Source organism: Zeus faber (genome assembly GCF_960531495.2).
Source record: "Zeus faber genome assembly, chromosome: 14".
NCBI classification, from domain to species: domain Eukaryota; kingdom Metazoa; phylum Chordata; class Actinopteri; order Zeiformes; family Zeidae; genus Zeus; species Zeus faber.
Window position 1 is genome coordinate 7,000,126 of NC_137200.1, and position 19,752 is coordinate 7,019,877.

The 19,752-nt window shown below is 44.6% G+C and overlaps 1 protein-coding gene across 1 annotated transcript in view; it reads left to right on the top strand.

The window, feature by feature from the left end:
- Positions 1-19,752, top strand: part of jade2 (jade family PHD finger 2) — a gene marked incomplete at its 3' end in the record, with an annotated part of 178,949 nt that overhangs the window by 16,480 nt on the left and 142,717 nt on the right. The window contains exons 2-3 of the mRNA XM_080014202.1: positions 10,417-10,480; positions 14,555-14,640. Of these exons, the coding sequence (XP_079870328.1) occupies positions 10,417-10,480; positions 14,555-14,640 (150 nt within the window). The remainder of the gene's footprint in view (positions 1-10,416; positions 10,481-14,554; positions 14,641-19,752) is intronic.

Genomic DNA, 19,752 nt, shown 5'->3' on the forward strand with positions numbered 1-19,752 from the left:
ATAGATTGTATAACCTATTTTTCTTTTACCATGCAACAAACTTTATTATTATTATTATTATTATTATTATTATTATTATTATTATTATTATTATTATTATTATTATTTTTAATAACATATATTTTTTACTGTGAAACTGATAGTATTAATCGGTCAAAATTCTTATTGTTGAATTTCCACCCCGTCCACCCTTAGTTTGTATGGACGGGGCCTTTTACCAATGCCGTGTACTGAGACCTGAGTTCTTGACAAGTACAATGATTGAAATGATTACTGTAATCAAATGATTATTTCCTGCAGGAAGAATGAACTCCGTTGGGTTTCCAGTCATCTTAATGTCTGGAAGCAGAGCTGGACAATTACGATTACCATAATATTGTGATATAGTCAGATGTTGTCTTTAAGGTTGTCAAAAACCCAAATCCCAGACAAGATCTAGTCTTGTATCACAATGTCAATATTGTCTTACAATTATCATATTATCATTATCATATTATCATACATCATACAAAACCCGATACTGCCTAGGATGTTGGTTATTATAATATGGAGATATAGATAAATGTTGTCTTTTTGAAGCTGCATTACAAGAAAGTCATGCAACTTTCTGATTTCCTAATGATTGTTTCTCTTGTGTGTAAATACCAAACGTCATCCTCAAATTATCGATATTTGATATATGTGATACAGGTGATATTCGGTTTTTATTAATGTCTCCCAGGCCTATCTGGGTCAATCCACCAAGCCAAAACAAACAACACCTCCTCAGCGTGTTGGGCTGAGTTGAAGCACATCCTGGTATTTAAGGCGTTCTTGGCACAATGTCAACTAAACTGGAATTGAACATTGGCCATAAAGGACGGCGCTCATCTGGGTGTCTGCATGGGTGTGTGTGTGTTTGTGTGTTTGTGTGTGTGTGTGTGTGTGTGTGTGTGTATGTGTGTGTGTGTGTGTGTGTGTGTGTGTGTGTGTGTGTGTGTGTGTGTGCGTGCGCGCGCGCAATGAGCAGAATACCTGTTGCAGCTCACAAGGTGCGTTGTCTTTTCTTCTCTGTCCGTACTGTTTATCTCTTTACCCTAACCCTCTGTCTCTGTCCGCCTCCCTCTCTTTTTAACTCCACATTTTCCTGCTTCCTGTACTCTGGTCCTGCCGCTTGTTTCTCGTCTCCCTATCTTCCTGCAGCGCTCGCGGTATAACTCTCCTTCCCTTTGATAAATGGTCTCTGTCCCCTCCTTGTCTCTTTCTCCTTCTCCTCCTCTCTTGTATTGATCTCTCCTTACCTTATTCCTCCTCCCATTTCTATTATCTTTTGTCTGACTTTATTCCTTCCACCCGTGGTCTAACAGGACAATTGTTTTGGGTTTTTTTTTACCTGTGGGAAAGCAAGTCAAACGATGCAGCAACAGGCATCTTAGACTATTAGTCTATTTCACGGGGAGGCACTGATAACTTTTCTTTAACATCCACCATTTTTGATAGGACTCTTGGAATTTTGCACCAGACCCAAATTTATTTTGGTACATCGGCGGACTCAAGTATTTCCTGCGGTGCCACAGTAAAGTGCGAGCAACACAAGACATCACAAGCCAATACAGTAATATACTTTACTATTCAACAAATAGTCTTTGAATGGAATGCATTGTATTGATACTGTATCAACAATACTTAATGCAAAACTATGCCGTCACCATTCACCACTGCATGCATGTAGGGTGGCAAAAGACGGTTAGTTGGATTTCACTCGGTTATTCCGTCTTCAAAAGTGACCCCAAAATGTAAAAAGTCCACTTGAAAAAGGAACTCAAATCAAAGTTGTTTTATTGCTTGTGTGCACATTCTGCGGCGCCTCCCGGAAACAGAATTCCCATACCATCTGTTAATGCTGCTTGCCCCACAGCGCTGAACGCGACACGCTCACCTTCACAGACGTCTACTCTCCCGTCTACTCTCTCTCTGTCTACTTTACCTCTTTTCTCTTCTCTCTCCGTCTCGTTCACGCACTTGCAGAGATCAGGAGATCTCTCCATCTACACCTTGGCTACAGCTATCGGAAGAAGGATTACGTACGAGTCTCTGGCTCTCGCTCCGAGCCTTTTCTTTTCCCTTGTTTTCTGTCTCTCCTCTCACCACGACTCTTTGCGTCTCATTCAAAGAGGGAGAGAGTGATTCTCAGAAAGTGCTTCCGAAGAAGGAAAAGAGAGACAAGTAGACCGACAGAAACAGGATGCACTTCGGACGTTTTTCTCTGCAGTCGGAGAATTGTACCATAACTACTCTGATGTTGTCTGTCTATCTCTCTGTCCGCCGGCATGTCCGTCCGTCTCTCCGTCTGTCCGTCTGTCTGTCTGTCTGTCTGTCAGCCGGCATGTCTGTCCGGCTGTCGGTCCGTCTGTCCGTCTGTCTGTCTGTCTGTCTGTCTGTCTGTCAGCCGGCATGTCTGTCCGGCTGTCGGTCCGCCTGTCTGTCTGTGTGTCTGTCTGGTTGTCAGCCGGCATGTCTGTCCATCTGTCTGTCTGTCAGCATGTCTGTCTGTCTGTCTGTCTGTCCATCCATCTGTCTGTGTATATGTTTGTCTCGCAATGTATTAGCGAGGATTGAACGATATTTGGGGGGGGAAAAAAATTACATTGCAATACATTTTTTTTTGTTCAATATATATTGAGATATTTCTCCTAATACGCAGTATGTGTGTATCGCACAGCTTTTGTCCAGTTTCGCCGTAACTATGGTAACTATATTAAGTTCCTGAGGAGGAAAGTTCCGTGGCAGCCTCTGTGGTGGCTCTCCTCCGGTGAAGCATCTGTTCGAGCCAAAAATGAAATGAGTTTGGATTGAAGATAAATGAGTTGGCGCTCCTTCATCAGGTCACTGCGCCGGGTAAAGCAGGGTTGTCGTCGTGTGTGGCGTCAACATGTTTAATAAGCCTCCTGGAAGTGATGGAACTTATTTACTATATCAATCTTCGAAAAACAACATTTATATTGGTAAAACCTTGATGAACTGAAACTGGCATAACTCGGCTTGTGTGTGTGTGATTGGACATCGACGATATTTGGCAAACATCGACAAGCGATGATGGTGCGGGTAATAATTTATGCAAAGCTAATTCATCTTTTCAACATTGTCCTTCAATTTGAGCCAGGCATTGAAATGGAGATATTCTATGATCATTCCTTCCGAACGCATGCATTTTTTTTTTCCATCTTAAGAAGAAATGAGAGACTCAACCCTCCCTTTTTATGACCAGGCAGATGATGGAACCGGAAAGAAGACGTGCCAAGCACTACTGAAATACAGAAAACGAGGAGTGAGCCAACAGTAAACAGATATTTTAAGGAAGAAAAAAAGAAACACGGGGCACGATGTAGTGATTTGCACAGATAATGAAGTATTTTGTGTCGCTTGGTGATGGACTTTAAAACTATGATTAGATGTCTGGAACCTTTCAGCCAAAGCCAGAATATGGCAGTATTTAGGGAAAGGCTTATGGGAACAAAAAAATAAATAAATTAAAGTCATGATTTGGCCAGAATTTCTCGCGCTGTAGTATACAAGCAAACGAGTACAGTGCCGTAGGACTTTCGGCTGCCAAACGCCACCCAAGTTGCATTTTCAGGGCCCTCTGACACAGAGAAACAGACGATGGGGTTGAAAACACACCAGTTTATCGTAGAGAATGGGCTGCGTAGAACAAGCCCGGAGCAGGTGGGAAGCATCTCATGACTGAGGCTCCTCTCGTGTGTGTGTGTGTGTGTGTGTGTGTGTGTGTGTATTTACCTCTTGCTGGTTGATTGCTCTAATGGGCAACAAGTGTACAGCCGCCCCGATCCTGGGCCCAATTACCTAGACCCAAGACAGGTGTGGCTGATTAAACCACACCACCCCCACACCACAAGGTTATAAGAGCTTACTCTTTTCCTCCGTAGCTTTAAAGCAATTTCTACACGTTAGACCAAAACAGAGATGGACACAGAACCAAAACCACAATTACTCCTAAACCACCACTGCGACTAAAAAAAATGACAGGGAAAAGACACTGGAGGCTGTTGTGAAACAGTGGGGAATAGGATTCCTAACTTCTCCAGCTAACCAACAGACGTCTGGTTAGCATTGTCAGCAGCCCAAATCGAAACCAAATGTTGGCAGATCCACGAGCCAACCACTCGCTGACTGGAGTGGCGGCACGTGTTTGGAGTGGAAATCCCAAATCTGCTGAAAGAGTTTCAGTTTATTTCATGTATTTTTAAATACAGTTTGAGCAAATATTTGTTAAACGAAAACAAACCAAAGAAAACGTGTATGAAAGTATGGAAATAAACATTTTTACTGGGTAAGTGTACCATTTTAGAAGGACTGGCAGTATTTGTCATTGTCTTTTCTGTTGTTGTTTTCTTCTATTGGTTAAATACATTTAGTATTTACATTCTGTCAACTCCAATTCTTTCTTCAAAATATCATAGTTTATTTTTATAGAAATGTGTAAGAGTGTTAAATACGCTCGCCATTATATGTATGAACTCACTACCCGGCGCTATCTTATTCTGTTTCCCCTTTGTCAAAAGTCACACAAATAAAATATCTGAAGCGTTTTCACATTTTACAGCGTTTTTACAGTGTTTTGCGTTATTCTACTTTAAATATCCTCAAAGTTATTTCCCAGGCCTTACACTACTTGCATATCATTTCAATCAGGCCAGGGGTTCTGAAAAGACAAATACTCTTGCGCTGCGCTCCATGTTTAGTTAACCCCGTCTCCATTTACCACAAATAGCTGCCGTTGAAAACGCAGCAGTAAAAACCCATTTCGTCCCATGTAAAGAACAGGCCCTCAAACATTTTATGCAACATTTTCCGGCGTCCCCATTTTCCTTTAAACGGCTGGCAGCAAAAACCCAAAAATGAAATCCAACTCGACTGAATGGTGTAAAAAAAGAAGGAGAAAAACGAAGAGAAAAACCAAACACTGTGCAGTTTAAGGGATCATCGGGGTCTTGAGGGAACTCCTACAATAATTAACACACTCCACACCTAAAAAAGGTGGAGCGTTAAAAGACAGAAGTTTGAATACGCCTGAGAGGCAAATACAGAGCGAGAGAGAAAGAAAAGGACACACAGGAAACCTAGAGAGACCGGGAGAATAAAAAAGAATGGAGGCAGAAAGATAGATGTGGAGGTCAGTGACATACTTAACCCTCAAGTCTCAGGATGGGATGAAGATGACAAGAGAGACAGAGAGAGAGGAAGAGGGAGACAGAGAGAGATGGAGACTGAGAGGGAGAGGGAGATGGAGAGGGAGACAGAGAGAGGGAGAGGGAGACAGAGAGAGGGAGACAGAGAGAGAGGGAGAGGGAGACAGGGAGATTGAGAGGGAGAGGAGACAGAGAGAGATGGAGAGGGAGACAGAGAGGGAGACAGAGAGAGATGGAGACTGAGAGGGAGAGGGGGACAGAGGGAGATGGAGAGGGAGACAGAGAGAGGGAGAGGGAGACAGAGGGAGAGAGAGGGAGAGGGAGACAGAGAGATGGAGAGGGAGACAGAGATGGAGAGGGAGAGGGAGACAGAGAGATGGAGAGGGAGACAGAGATGAGAGGAGAGTGAGAGGGAGACAGAGAGATGGAGAGGGAGACAGAGATGAGAGGAGAGTGAGAAGGAGACGGAGAGAGGGAGATGGAGAGGGAGACAGAGGGAGATGGAGAGGGAGGGAGAGGGAGACAGAGAGAGAGGGAGAGGGAGAGGGAGACAGTTGGAGATGGAGATGGAGACAGAGAGATGGAGATGGAGACAGAGAGATGGAGAGGGAGACAGAGATGAGAGGAGAGTGAGAGGGAGACAGCGAGAGAGGGAGAGGGAGACAGTTGGAGATGGAGATGGAGACAGAGATGAGAGGAGAGTGAGAGGGAGACAGAGAGAGAGGGAGAGGGAGACAGAGAGAGGCAGAGGGAGACAGAGAGAGAGGCAGAGGGAGACAGAGAGAGGGAGAGGGAGCAGAGAGAGAGGCAGAGGGAGACAGAGAGAGAGGGAGAGGGAGCAGAGAGAGGGAGAGGGAGCAGAGAGGGAGAGGGAGACAGAGAGAGAGGCAGAGGGAGACAGAGAGAGAGGGAGCAGAGAGAGGGAGAGGGAGATGGAGAGGGAGAGGGAGACAGAGAGATGGAGAGGGAGACAGATGAGAGTAGAGTGAAAGGGAGACAGAGAGATGGAGAGGGAGATGGAGAGGGAGAGCGAGACAGAGAAATGGAGAGGCAGAGGGAGACAGAGAGAGAGGGAGAGGGAGCAGAGAGAGGGAGAGGGAGCAGAGAGGGAGAGGGAGCAGAGAGGGAGAGGGAGAGGGAGACAGAGAGAGAGGCAGAGGGAGACAGAGAGAGGGAGCAGAGAGAGGGAGAGGGAGATGGAGAGGGAGAGGGAGACAGAGAGATGGAGAGGGAGACAGATGAGAGTAGAGTGAAAGGGAGACAGAGAGATGGAGAGGGAGATGGAGAGGGAGAGCGAGACAGAGAAATGGAGAGGGAGAGGGAGACAGAGAGATGGAGAGGGAGATGGAGAGGGAGACAGAGAGAGAGGGAGAGGGAGAGGGAGACAGACCGAGAGGGAGACAGAGGGAGAGGGAGACAGAGATGCAGATGGAGACAGAGATGGAGAGGGAGACAGAGATGGAGAGGGAGACAGAGATGGAGAGGGAGACAGAGATGAGAGGAGAGTGAGAGGGAGACAGAGAGAGAGGGAGAGGGAGACAGAGAGAGAGGCAGAGGGAGACAGAGAGAGAGGGAGAGGGAGCAGAGAGAGGGAGCAGGAGAGGGAGACAGAGAGAGATGGAGAGGGAGACAGAGATGGAGATGGAGACAGAGAGATGGAGAGGGAGACAGAGAGATGGAGAGGGAGACAGAGAGATGGAGAGGGAGACAGAGATGAGAGGAGAGTGAGAGGGAGACAGAGAGAGGGAGAGAGAGACAGAGAGAGAGGGAGAGGGAGACAGAGAGAGAGGCAGAGGGAGACAGAGAGAGAGGGAGAGGGAGCAGAGAGAGGGAGCAGGAGAGGGAGACAGAGATGAGAGTAGAGTGAGAGGGAGACAGAGATGAGAGTAGAGTGAGAGGGAGACAGAGATGGCGATGGAGAGGGAGGCAGAGATGAGAGGAGAGTGAGAGGGAGACAGCGAGATTGAGAGGGAGACAGAGATGGAGAGGGAGACAGAGATTGAGAGGGAGAGAGAGACAGGGAGATAGAGAGGGAGACAGAGATGGAGGGGGGGAAGGGAGACAGAGATGGAGGGGGGGAGGGAGACAGAGAGAGATGGAGAGGGAGAGGGAGAGATGGAGATGGAGAGGGAGATGGAGACGGAGAGAGAGGGAGATGGAGACGGAGAGAGAGGGAGATGGAGACAGACACTGATAGAGGATGAAAAACAGATACAAGTAGGAGAGCAAAAGTAATTCTCGGAAAAGTGCAGAGCAAAAACAGGTGGAGGGAAAAGCAGGTAAGAGGATAAGAATTTAAAAAACGTTCTATCGTCACGTGTGAGTGTTAGACCCGGTTTTAATGGGGTTTTAAGGGAGGGTTTTAAGGGAGGGTTTTAAGGGTTAGGGTTTTAAGGGTTAGGGTTTTAAGGGTTAGGGTTTTAAGGGAGGGTTTTAAGGGTTAGGGTTTTAAGGGTTAGGGTTTTAAGGGTTAGGGTTTTAAGGGAGGGTTTTAAGGGTTAGGGTTTTAAGGGTTAGGGTTTTAAGGGAGGGTTTTAAGGGTTAGGGTTTTAAGGGTTAGGGTTTTAAGGGAGGGTTTTAAGGGTTAGGGTTTTAAGGGTTAGGGTTTTAAGGGTTAGGGTTTTAAGGGTTAGGGTTTTAAGGGAGGGTTTTAAGGGTTAGGGTTTTAAGGGTTAGGGTTTTAAGGGAGGGTTTTAAGGGTTAGGGTTTTAAGGGTTAGGGTTTTAAGGGAGGGTTTTAAGGGTTAGGGTTTTAAGGGTTAGGGTTTTAAGGGTTAGGGTTTTAAGGGAGGGTTTTAAGGGTTAGGGTTTTAAGGGTTAGGGTTTTAAGGGAGGGTTTTAAGGGTTAGGGTTTTAAGGGTTAGGGTTTTAAGGGAGGGTTTTAAGGGTTAGGGTTTTAAGGGTTAGGGTTTTAAGGGTTAGGGTTTTAAGGGAGGGTTTTAAGGGTTAGGGTTTTAAGGGTTAGGGTTTTAAGGGTTAGGGTTTTAAGGGAGGGTTTTAAGGGTTAGGGTTTTAAGGGTTAGGGTTTTAAGGGTTAGGGCTTTAAGGGAGGGTTTTAAGGGAGGGTTTTAAGGGAGGGTTTTAAGAGAGGGTTTCAAGAGAGGGTTTTTGGAGTTTGTCAGTGTTTTCCACTCACCCTTCACAATGGTAGGTTTCAGCCTTTCCTCCAACTGGACGCTCTAAGCCCTCCATTAGGAGTTTCAATGCAAGTGATGGGGGACAAATGGGGGACAAATCCACAATCTGCGTTCAGTCCAAAAACTCAGGTGAAGCGAACACGGTGCCGGAGCCGTCTCACTTTGCAAATGTGAGGAGTTATTTAAAACAATATGTTTGGTGTCATTGCTGGATTTGCTGTTTGCTGGTGCTGTTTTCATTGCTTTGCCGCAGTGTTGTTACTGGTGTTACACCCAAATGGGTGACTGAGCCTAACTGCTCTCAGTGAGCAGCACCTTTGCTGCCTCTGCCATCGGTCCACGAATGTGTGTGTGTGTGTGATGATGAATATGACAATACCCAGGGTACCCTAGTTATTGGAAGATTACCAGTTCGGTAGCACGCTGAAGCGCCTTTGAGCAAGACACTTAACCCCTAACTGCTCCCACTGCTTTGGACAAATGCGCCTTCTAAATGACGTATTTGACGTCAATTCAATGCACTGTAATATTATGACAATAAGTCCCATGAAGGTTTGCGTTAGAGTTCAGTAGAGCCCCAATTTCGGAGGTGGAAAGAGGCATTATGCATGTCCTAACATGCATACCATACTGTGGCATACTCCTTGGCCATGCCCCCTAAAGAGCCCCATACAGATGAACGAACAATTTCAATTCCATTCAAATCTACTTTTTGGGGGTTTTGGATTTTCCAGGAAAATGAGCTGTATCACACTAGTGCAATGTAATTTACAAAAGATAGTATCCATCCATTCAATAGGCCATCATAATCCAGACCAGACATACTGCTAGAGCGACATTTTCCGACGGCAGTTTACCGGTTTACCTCTGTAAGGGCTGTGACGTAGATGTCCTTTTTGGACTTCCACTACCTCCCCTGGGAATGGGCTCTGTGGACCACATGGCAGCTGTACTGTCGGGATGGTACTGTTTGGACCATTTTAATGCTGAAAATGGGCTTACACAGAACACCAGAAAGAGTGTGTGTGTGTGTGTGTGTGTGTGTGTGTGTGTGGGTGAGTGTGTGTGTGTGTGTGTGTGTGTGGGTGAGTGTGTGTGTGTGTGTGTGTGTGTGTGATAGCCCCCATTTTTATGGCCAAATAAATCTGCGCTCCCCGCTGAAGGCCACAACCTCCAGGAGCCGGGAGAGCGACGGCTCTCTGGTCTTTATTTACAGAATAAAATCGGTATCTTCTCCCTCTGTCATTCATTCTTTCATTTCTTCTTTCTTTCTGACTTTCTTTTGTCCATTCTTAATTCCACCCTATCCATCTCCGCTCCTAGTTTCTGACCTGATTATGGTCTTACTTTTCTCTCTCTCTCTCTCTCTCGCTCTCTCTCTCTCTTTCGCTCTCTCTCTCTCTCTCTCTCTCTCTCTCTCACCCTGGAAGGAGGACCGTCGGACCTTATCTGTCCCTCAACCGGCATCTTAAACCCTCTCTGTCTCTGTTTTTCTCTATTTCTGCTTCTCCCGATGCGTCCCCCACCTCCCTACTTCACAGCAAAAATCGGTTGATGGAAGCTAAACAAACGAAGAACAATGACAACTTATTATATGACTATTTCACGGCTTTTTAGAGAGGACATTTTTGTGCGAAATAACGAATTTGCTGCACTTGAAAATAATGCATTAAAAATGATGGTAGGTATGAAATAGCCATGCACCAAATGTAATTAACCTCAACAAACGATCCCCTTCTATCCTCCAGACAAACCACTCTTTGATATTGTCATTTTCCTATTACAGCCCTTACCAGGGTGTTTTTTTGGGCATTTTTCTTGGAATAGAGACTTGCATTTCCCATGGGACCCGTCGCCACTCGGGCGCTCTGGTGCCACGAGCGTTTAGATGCGGCTAATCCTTTCTCCTGATGCTCTAATTTGATTAAGTCCGATAAAGAAGGAAATCTCTGCATCGGGGGGCTTTGAATATGCAGACGAGCCCTTTGTTCCGTGTGTTCAGCCGCGTTATTTATCTTTTTTTTTTCTTTTTTTCCCCGGAACAGTAAACATCCTGTCATTCTCTCCCCCCCCCCCCCCCCCCCCCCACAGATGGAGAACGAGAAGAAGAGGAGAAAGTATTCCACCAGCAGCAATGACTCAGACACCACCGACAGTAAGTTGGACAGGAACGTTGATGGAGCGGGAGGCTGGCGGAGAAATTGGGGGTGTTTTCTCCAAGTGCTGTCGTCGTTTTTGATGTCGCTGGTGAGCGTTTGAACCCGTGGGTCACGCCGAGGCAGAGAACGGATTGAAGGGGATTGGATTTGGAGATGGACAGATGGCGAGGGCGAGTCAAGTCAGAGGAAAAGTGAAAAGGAGAAAGGAAGAGGGGTGGGATGAAAAGGGAGGGAGAGACCGGCCGTCTAGGGGGAAAGGGATAAAAGAGGGTGTGTGTGTGTGTGTGTGTGTGTGTGTGTGTGTGTCTGTGTGTGTGTGTGTGTGTGTGTGTGTGTGTGTGTGTGTGTGTGTGTGTGGCGGGGGGGGGGGGGGGGGGGCTCAACCAAGCAAGGGAAGCGGTGCATGACTGTGTGTCCACTCAATTGATTTGGTGCTAAAAGGGACAAAGTAAGTTGAGCACACTGCATCACTGTCACCGGGACGGAAAGAAAGAACCCCCAGAAAAACTGAAACATCTTAACTTCCACTTTGGCCTCGGCCACCGCAGCGGCCGCTCCTGGCTGGATCTGATCCGCTTTTCTAATTGAAGGGAGGCCCATGATAATTTGCTCTGCTTTGGGCTCAGCCAGGCTTCTAATTAACACGCGGCCGTGATCGTAACCTCTGACGGCGCCGCAGCCCCCGCGCTCGCAGGCTGCACAGCTGCCTCGTGGGGCGCACGTGCAAACACACGCGTGTGCGCTCCCGGAGACGGGAACCCTGTTAAAAATACAAGTTCAACGCTTCAATTTTTTTTTTTTTTTTTTTTTTTTTTGAATGAACATGAACATTTAAAGCGACAGAGACTGAAATGTTATAAAAGTTAAAAAAAAAAAGAATGTGTGTTGTGGTAATAGTTGCTCAGTTGGACCATTTCATATAAGACAGACCATATCACTTCCTTTGTTAAGTGAAGAACAAATACAAGTCATTAATATGAAAATAGATTTACTGACTAGTGACTATGTTGACACCCAAGGTCAATGGTGTCATTATTTTATTCACGTTACTTACTTCGTTTTAAGTCCTAAAGCTCTTGTTTGCCATTATTGGCCACAGGAGCTTCCGTTCCGCTTCCATGGTGTTGGAATCCGAAATTTGTCGGAAAAGCTTAAAAATGTAAAGGCATCCGGACTCTCGCTCGGTTACAGAAATCTCCCCGCACCGCAGACTGTCAAAGCTTTTCACATGTGCTTTCTGACTCTCCATAGAAATGAATGAGTCGTTTCCGGATTCAGTGTACAGTCGGCTTTTATCGTTTTACACATCTAATTAGTAGATATACTTAAAAATACAATATATGCAAGCCTGTGTGTGGTCATTTAAATACAGCAGACACAGCAATGAGCTCTAGGCAGGGATAGAGACCCTACACTTCACCACCAATAATGATTCTGAATGTTAAACTTTGCGTTTCTGCCAACTGAGGACCAATCTGTTCCATTATATTTGATGATCGATATAAACCGGTGGTTCTCAACTGCTGGGTCCTGATCCAAATATGGATTGCAGCTCCATTTCGAGTGGACCGTGGGTGTATATGTCCCTTCCTTCAAAAATCGATGTATTTTATATTTCATAACTACTGAATACTGTACTGAATTTCCGATTTTTTTTTTTGTTGTTTAGTTTAGTTAGTAATTTGTTGATTACTGTACCATACATTTTGTGAAAATCATGTGAATGGTTCAAATCTTTAGCTGGTTTTGGACCGTGATTTAAGGGCCGATGTCCATCCTGAAGTGTCAGAATGAGACCAAATATCAAACCTGTCTCTTTGGAAAAATATGACCATATGCATTGTACACAACCAAACATACAAAGTTTTTTGGCCAAAGACAGAGGAAGTCTATACACCATGTAGAACTATCGGAACAGTCAATTTCTAGTACACACACACACACACACACTCACTCACTCCCCTGCCTGCCTCTTTTTCTGTCACTCACACATGCTCAGAGACACATGCTCAGATGCTCAGATGCACACACCACACACCCTGATATTTCCTCGCTCCCCCGTCCCGTGAGGTAGGATTCATTTGAAGTTTTTTGATTAAGCCCACTTTGCCTGTCAATTCACAACAGATTTCCAGCCTGCTGCGTCGGTTGATGTGTTTGTGTGTGTGTGTGTGTCTCCTGCGTGCATGAGTGTATGAGTGTGTGTCTGTGTGTGTCTGTGTGTGTATGTCTATGTGTCTATGTCTATGTCTGTGTCTATGTCTATGTCTATGTCTATGTCTATGTCTATGTCTGTGTCTGTGTCTGTGTCTGTGTCTATGTCTATGTCTATGTCTATGTCTATGTCTATGTCTATGTCTATGTCTATGTCTATGTCTGTGTCTGTGTCTGTGTCTGTGTCTGTGTCTGTGTCTGTGTCTGTGTCTATGTCTATGTCTATGTCTATGTCTATGTCTATGTCTATGTCTATGTCTATGTCTATGTCTATGTCTATGTCTGTGTCTGTGTCTGTGTCTGTGTCTGTGTCTGTGTCTGTGTCTGTGTCTGTGTCTGTGTCTGTGTCTGTGTCTGTGTCTGTGTCTGTGTCTGTGTCTGTGTCTGTGTCTGTGTCTGTGTCTGTGTCTGTGTCTATGTCTATGTCTATGTCTATGTCTATGTCTATGTCTATGTCTATGTCTATGTCTATGTCTATGTCTATGTCTGTGTCTGTGTCTGTGTCTGTGTCTGTGTCTGTGAATAATCACCTAATCGCCTAAAGACATGCTTGAGAGTGGTTTCGTTGTTCAGACGTCATCAGTGAAATTAGTACTGTGTTGGCAGCATTTTGTTTTTGTGTGTGTCTGTGTGTGTTCCCTTACATAAATACATAGTTGTACATCCTGTGTAATAACATCATCATATCATCGTCACATGTCACCCATATCAGATTGATCATTTGCATTAATGTGTATGTGCGAGACAAATATTTAATTTGAGCTAAAAGTGTAACAAAAGCTTTAATCTTATGAGCAAATAAAACTGGATTAGACTACTGCACTCAATTGACAAAAAATATTATTTGACGTAAACAAATAGTACTTATGAACAAATGGACCAATTGAACAAATGATTACACATGCACGTTACACAACACGTTCCTAATTACATTTCACATTCCTGACCACACACACACACACACACACACACACACAAACAGGACTGCTGATTGAAGTGGAGGTGGTATAGGGGCCACAGCGTCTGCTTAATTGCCATTAAGTTGTGTATTAATGAGGTTATAAAGGCACACAGTGGACTAACTGCTTAACTAGATTCTATTTACACTGTCATCGCCTCTTAAAGCTCCTCATAGATCACCAGCTCCTCCTCAGCTGCGCTCCGCTCACCCACCGACAACAAACAGACAGACAAGAATGGGTCATGAAGTCTTCCCGCTGCCCAAGGATTCTGTCACGAGTATTTGAACAAGGGATTGGCCGATACTCAAGTATTGGCCTCAGAAAGAAGTTCTTCCTCTTCATCTGTATCTGAGAATATTCCCAATGCAAGAACCCAATACAGAGTGCGTTATTAAGGATGTCAGATATTAAAATACCTTTCCAACAATATTCTGTAGCCATAATCAAACAAAGCCAATGAAAGTAGTGAAAGATATTATGTTCAATGAGGTGCGACCATTACTTTTTGATGCAACACATCCATTTGTAGGACTGCTGAGGGCTTCCCATTCTCCTTAGGGTTACTATCATGTGTTTTGGAATGCTACAGTGCTATGGCATAAATTAAACTCTGTCATACAGGAGTCAGTGAAAGCATGGTCTTTCCACTGTAATTAATGTGAAATGTTTTAATAGGGCATAGATTGACGCGGCGACACAGTGATATCGAAACCATTATTTGTCCATGCAATCATAATAGCCTAAGCGTGGGAAACGGACGTGATCCGACCGTTATGTAGCCCCGTGCGTCGAAATATCTTTTAAGAGGTTATCCATGACTGCCGGTATTTCTATCCTCCGCACGTTAGTATGTTGATCATGATTGTCTTCGTTGTCATTGGTGTTCCCTCGTAGGTCAGGTGATGGCGTGGTCCAGGTCGTCCAAGAGCACGGGCACCAGCAGCACCTGGGTCCGGCACCAACACAAGAAGCCATCAGAGGTACGTGGTGGCATTGTGCGGGCCTGGCTCGGCGGAGGGTCCTTCCGCTTCAGGTCCTTTCCCCCCAAGGCTTTCACCGTCTCACTTTCAAGCTCCCAAGGACAGCTCCATTCTGACACGTCTTTTTGGGAAAAATTGCGTACCTGGCATATTTTTGGGTTTGACCCATTTTAGAAAACAATATTGATATAGGACCTCTTGAAGCAAAATTTACATTGGCTCCTTGAGGGGCTCAGGCGGTGAAGTAGCTACTTGAACTGGCCATTTTGTATTGTGCTTTCAAAATTTAAGACTCTTGAGCTCACACAAAAACCTCTATTATGAAAGAAAATACAGCTGGAACCTTTACTGACAGTCTATTCATGGGGACAGCAAAAATGTGAGTTATTTTAATTTTATTCAAGGTTACCAAAGAAAAGCCCACTTGTCTTGCCAGCCAAGCAGTATAATACATTATGCAGGTAAAACACTTTCTTCTGCTTGTCATGTACTGTATATGTCATGTAGCCTGTGTTGTTGGCATAGTGAACAAACTATTTGGTGTAATTTGGTGTTCTAAATCTACATTGTTTTTATCTCCGGCCCCATTGGGATTGAGCTACAATGGACAGGGTTAGTGCAATCCTCCCACCACCAAGGTGCACAGCAAACAGAACTCGCCAACCCTGGCAGCGATAGCATCACCGTACCCTTCCATAGAGCTACACAGAACTAGCGGCTTGATTCTGCAAAGCCATACGAGTGGAAAGCCCTTGTTTCAGCCACGGCGTCCATAAATCAAACCGAGTGGAACAAACATTGAAGTCAATACAAATATGTCCTGGTGTATCACCACAGCTAAATCAACCCAACACACAGATGGCACAGATAGGTTGGCCAAAGTACAAGGCTGGAACACCCAACTGGTCATGATAAATGATCCCATGGGATCTCAAATGACCACTCTAAGAAAGAAAATGCTATCTTTCGATAGGAAAATGGTAGACTCTGCCAGTTGTGGAAGTTGTGGTGAATGTTCCCCGCTCGCCAAACAACACATTCCTTCTACTTCAGTCAGTGAGTCGGGTTGAGTTCCCTCCGAGGAGTGCACCACTTGGGCAAGTGATTTTCCAAATTGAGACATCAATTTCTACAAGACTTTCACCCTTGCTAACTAATTTGTAGAGCAGATGTGAAAACAATCGCCGCCCGATGCTGGAAGGAATATGTGTAGGATCCATTGGTTGACAAGACGGGGCTTGCCAAAATGACAAACCTATGCCCAGCGCCAAAACTCAGTTCCATGAACTTGATGATTCAAATACGCAATTTCTCGGTGACAACTTTACAGCCACCTCCCCCCCAACTCTTGTCGCTCGTCGTTCAGTAGCAAGAATGTCAAAAACAGTCATTAAATTACCACAGTGTTTCTTTCTTTTTCTTTTATTTAAAGCGGAAAGCAATCGAGAAAGAGGACCTGGAAAGGTTCCCGTGCTAACTACCCTGAAGGTAGTGTCTGTCGTGTGTCTCCGGGTTCAAACCTCCTGCTTGCTTTGCTGCCTCTAGTTAACCACAGGCTGACAGAAGGCCCCATCAGCATTTAAAGCAGTAATTACTAGCTCTCTGCATCTGCGTGCCCCGGACCTGGCCTCTGCCTCTGCCACCGAGCCCTCGGCTGAGTTTCTTTCTTTCACCGTGTCTCCTTGTCTCGCTTCCTTCCCTTTTTCCCCTCTTCTCCCTTAAAGCGTTTATTCCATCGCTATGGAAGCGCCTGCTACTGAGCACGGCACACTGATCATCTGAACGACAGGGTGTCAGACTCCAGCACACAAGTCATTTTCCTCTTGATCAAAACCCCCGACATCATAGCGGCCCCAGGAGGGCAGAAGATCTATGCAGATGAGACGGCAGTGAATGGAGGGCTTTCGACGTAGGGTGGAGGCAGGACAGCGCATCCAACCAGGAAGTCTTTGCTGGGGGACTTAACCAAATCACTTCCATCTCTGCGGTTCCATGGATATTACATCATTTTCTCCTTCATTTTCTATGTGGGCCTCATTTCAGGAGGGGCTTTGTGACTGAATGTTTTTCATTCATGCCCTGACCGGATGTTTGTGAGTTTCGAAAAAAATTGTTTATTTCGTCAAATTCTCAGCAAAGAGAATTCGGAGCCGTGCAAAAAAAAATCGGAACAGCCGCCTCAGCCGCTCTTTCCCCCGAACGGAATCGGTTGTTTACGACAAAGGCCGTCACTAATTCATGTACGTTTGAAAGTTTCAAAGTTGGATTCGTGCTCTGCAGTCATTGCAATTGCAAACACAATAAACGTGAGAGGCATCTAGACAACATAAGATGTTGGGATTTGGGTTCTAGGAGCTAAAACTTTCCGATTGAAATGGTATAATAGCTTTTGACATGTTACCGAGCCTTCTTCAGGATAGTCGTGGTCGTCTTCGTGGCTTCCAGGTGGCTCCATGTCTGCCTCGCCAGCGGCTGCAGCCTCCACTAACGTTACTTTAGCCGGGAAAGCCGATGATGTCAGGGAGCGAAAAAGTGTCACTTGAGGCCATGCCTGCGTAGACGGGAAGCGAGCAAAGCCGTGTGTGAGTGGGTATAAAGGCTCTGGGAATAAAGCGCACCCCTCTGGTTCAAGGAAGTGTGTCACAGGGCGAACTCTCTGGACTTCTAATGACAGCGTAGCTCCTTTTCTCCAGCTATTTGAGGCTTTGTGGATCTTCCACTCCGGTCTCACTTCTTCTGTAGTGGCTTGGTTGTTTTTTTGCTTGTTTTTTTTTTTTTTTTGTTTGTTTTTTTGTTTGTTGTTTCTAACATTTGACAGACAGAAGACACAGCATGGTGTCGCCTTTTAGTGCAAATGTCACAAAAAATACATTCCAGACAGCTTTTTTTGCCATAAAGTATTTGTGTAGGCGATGATGTATAGCAGAGAGAAGTTTCTTTCCACCTCGTTGAATAAACAGGATACGTAAATATCAAAATAGATTATCGATGGATGTATTGATACGAAGAGATGGAGGAATCATGGCACAACAATAGAACTTGCAAAATGGATTCCGCGGCATCGCTCAGATGGACGTTTCATTATCGCTATAGGGTAAAAACAAGCGAACAAAACAAAAACCCATTTTAGACCCGACAAGTGTGAATTCATATTTAGTTAGTTTTGAATCCCCTGCTCAGAGGAGGACACTCTTCTTAAGCAGCTGCCGGCCTCGTCTCCTTCCATGACAAGCAAAGCCTCTTTTGCTTCACAGAAATCCCCCTTTTCTCTCCAGGGAAACGTGTGACAGTTGTCAAAACACTGTGAGAACACTTGCACGGGACGCACACTTAGATTCCCCCGACAGCATCCGTGCGCACGCACACACACACACACACACACACACACACACACACACACACACACACACACACACACACACACACACACACACAGGGGGGTTTAATTTAGGTTCGAGCTGTTGAAATATCATCCCGCGAATGTTGACAGGGGACCACTTCATTTTTTTATTCAAACATTCTGTGTTTTCATTTGAGTTTCCTCACTTGTTGGTGTCGTCTGTCTCTTCAGGTCGTGTTCAAATAAACAGCTGATCACGTTAGGTGGCGATGAGGACAATGAGCTTTTTAATCAGAATCGGAATCAGTTTATTCCGCCAGGAGCATTTGCATATACTAGGAAGTTGGCCTGAGGCGTAAAAAAAAACAAAAACAGCTTATCCTTCCGAAAAAGTGGAGAATAAAAATAATAAGAAAATAAAATAGAGCAAAAAGTGAAGTAAAAATGAAAAAACTAAAAAAAAAGTCAAATAGCCAAAAATGAAAAAACAAAAACAAAACAGAAATAGTCATATAAGTATGTAAGAATATACAGAAAATACTAAATGTGATACTAAGCACAGGATCAATTATTGTTGTCAGTATATAGGGTATAGATTTAAATATGAATTATTACTTATTATTAACTAGTAACTAGTAGTACTAAGTAGCTTATTACAGTTTGGACAGTGTTATTGCACATAAATCATTGCCCAAGCGTATTTAAGACCAGTGAAAAGACCAGTTGTCAAATAATCCACTGTATATAATGGTGTTGGAGGTTATAAAAATATTTTTAATCAGTGTAATTCCTACTCTATTGACCCTATGAGGAATCTGGGAAAAAGGAGACCAGTCGGGCATTTTCGACATTATGGGAACTCATCAGATACACAAATGAGTTCAGAAATGGCGGTGTTATCACGAGACATTGACCTATTTCTGTGGCAGAATAACGTGCTGTTACACAATGAAACCAATGGGGTAATAATGAATAAGAGGGAGTTTGAGTCCGTTCTGCTGTAGAAGGTGTGGTCAGGTTGTATTTAGTACAAACCGCTGCGTAGTTCCAAATAAAACCTGCAGAATATGGTATTACTGACACATGTCCAAGATAAGGAGCACAAATTGATCCCGTGACGCTGAATCACACAGATGCTTTTTAATCTAATCACCCGGTTAGAATGTACTTTAATTAGCTTCTAGTCTATAATCTTATAGTTATGGATAATTCAATTTGGATCATGTCACGCGCCCCATTGTGTTTTCTGTCTCAGCGTATGCCTCAAGAGACTTTGAGTAATTAATAATTTGGCTTTCTTTGGGATTCTGCCTGCGGTTTTGCCGACTGCTCCACATATATTAAAAGGTTGCTAAGCGCCAAATCCAGGACAAAGTCATTTTTCATAAAAAATGTATGAGCGTGCCAAAATAAGCGTTCTATATAAATTGACTCTAATCTTCTCTTCTTTTTTTTGTTATCTTAAGCCACATACAGTATGTAAAATATATGTGGATATCATTTTTTCTTTTTTTACCATAAAACAATGTTAAGGTGTTGATGCCTCAAATGGCCAATGGAGTAATAAAATGTATGAACGTTTTTCGATGAAGCCGGAGCTCCAGCCGTGTGTTCCAGGAGCGCTGCATGCTGTGGTCGTCCACCCGCAGTTTGACAAACAACTGATCAGTTGTTGTGGTGCAGGCTGCTCGGTGCTCGCAAAGCATCATGGGAGGAAGGAAGTGAGACTGAGCAGGTGTCAAACTAGCCCTCCCTCTCTCTGTCTCTATTTC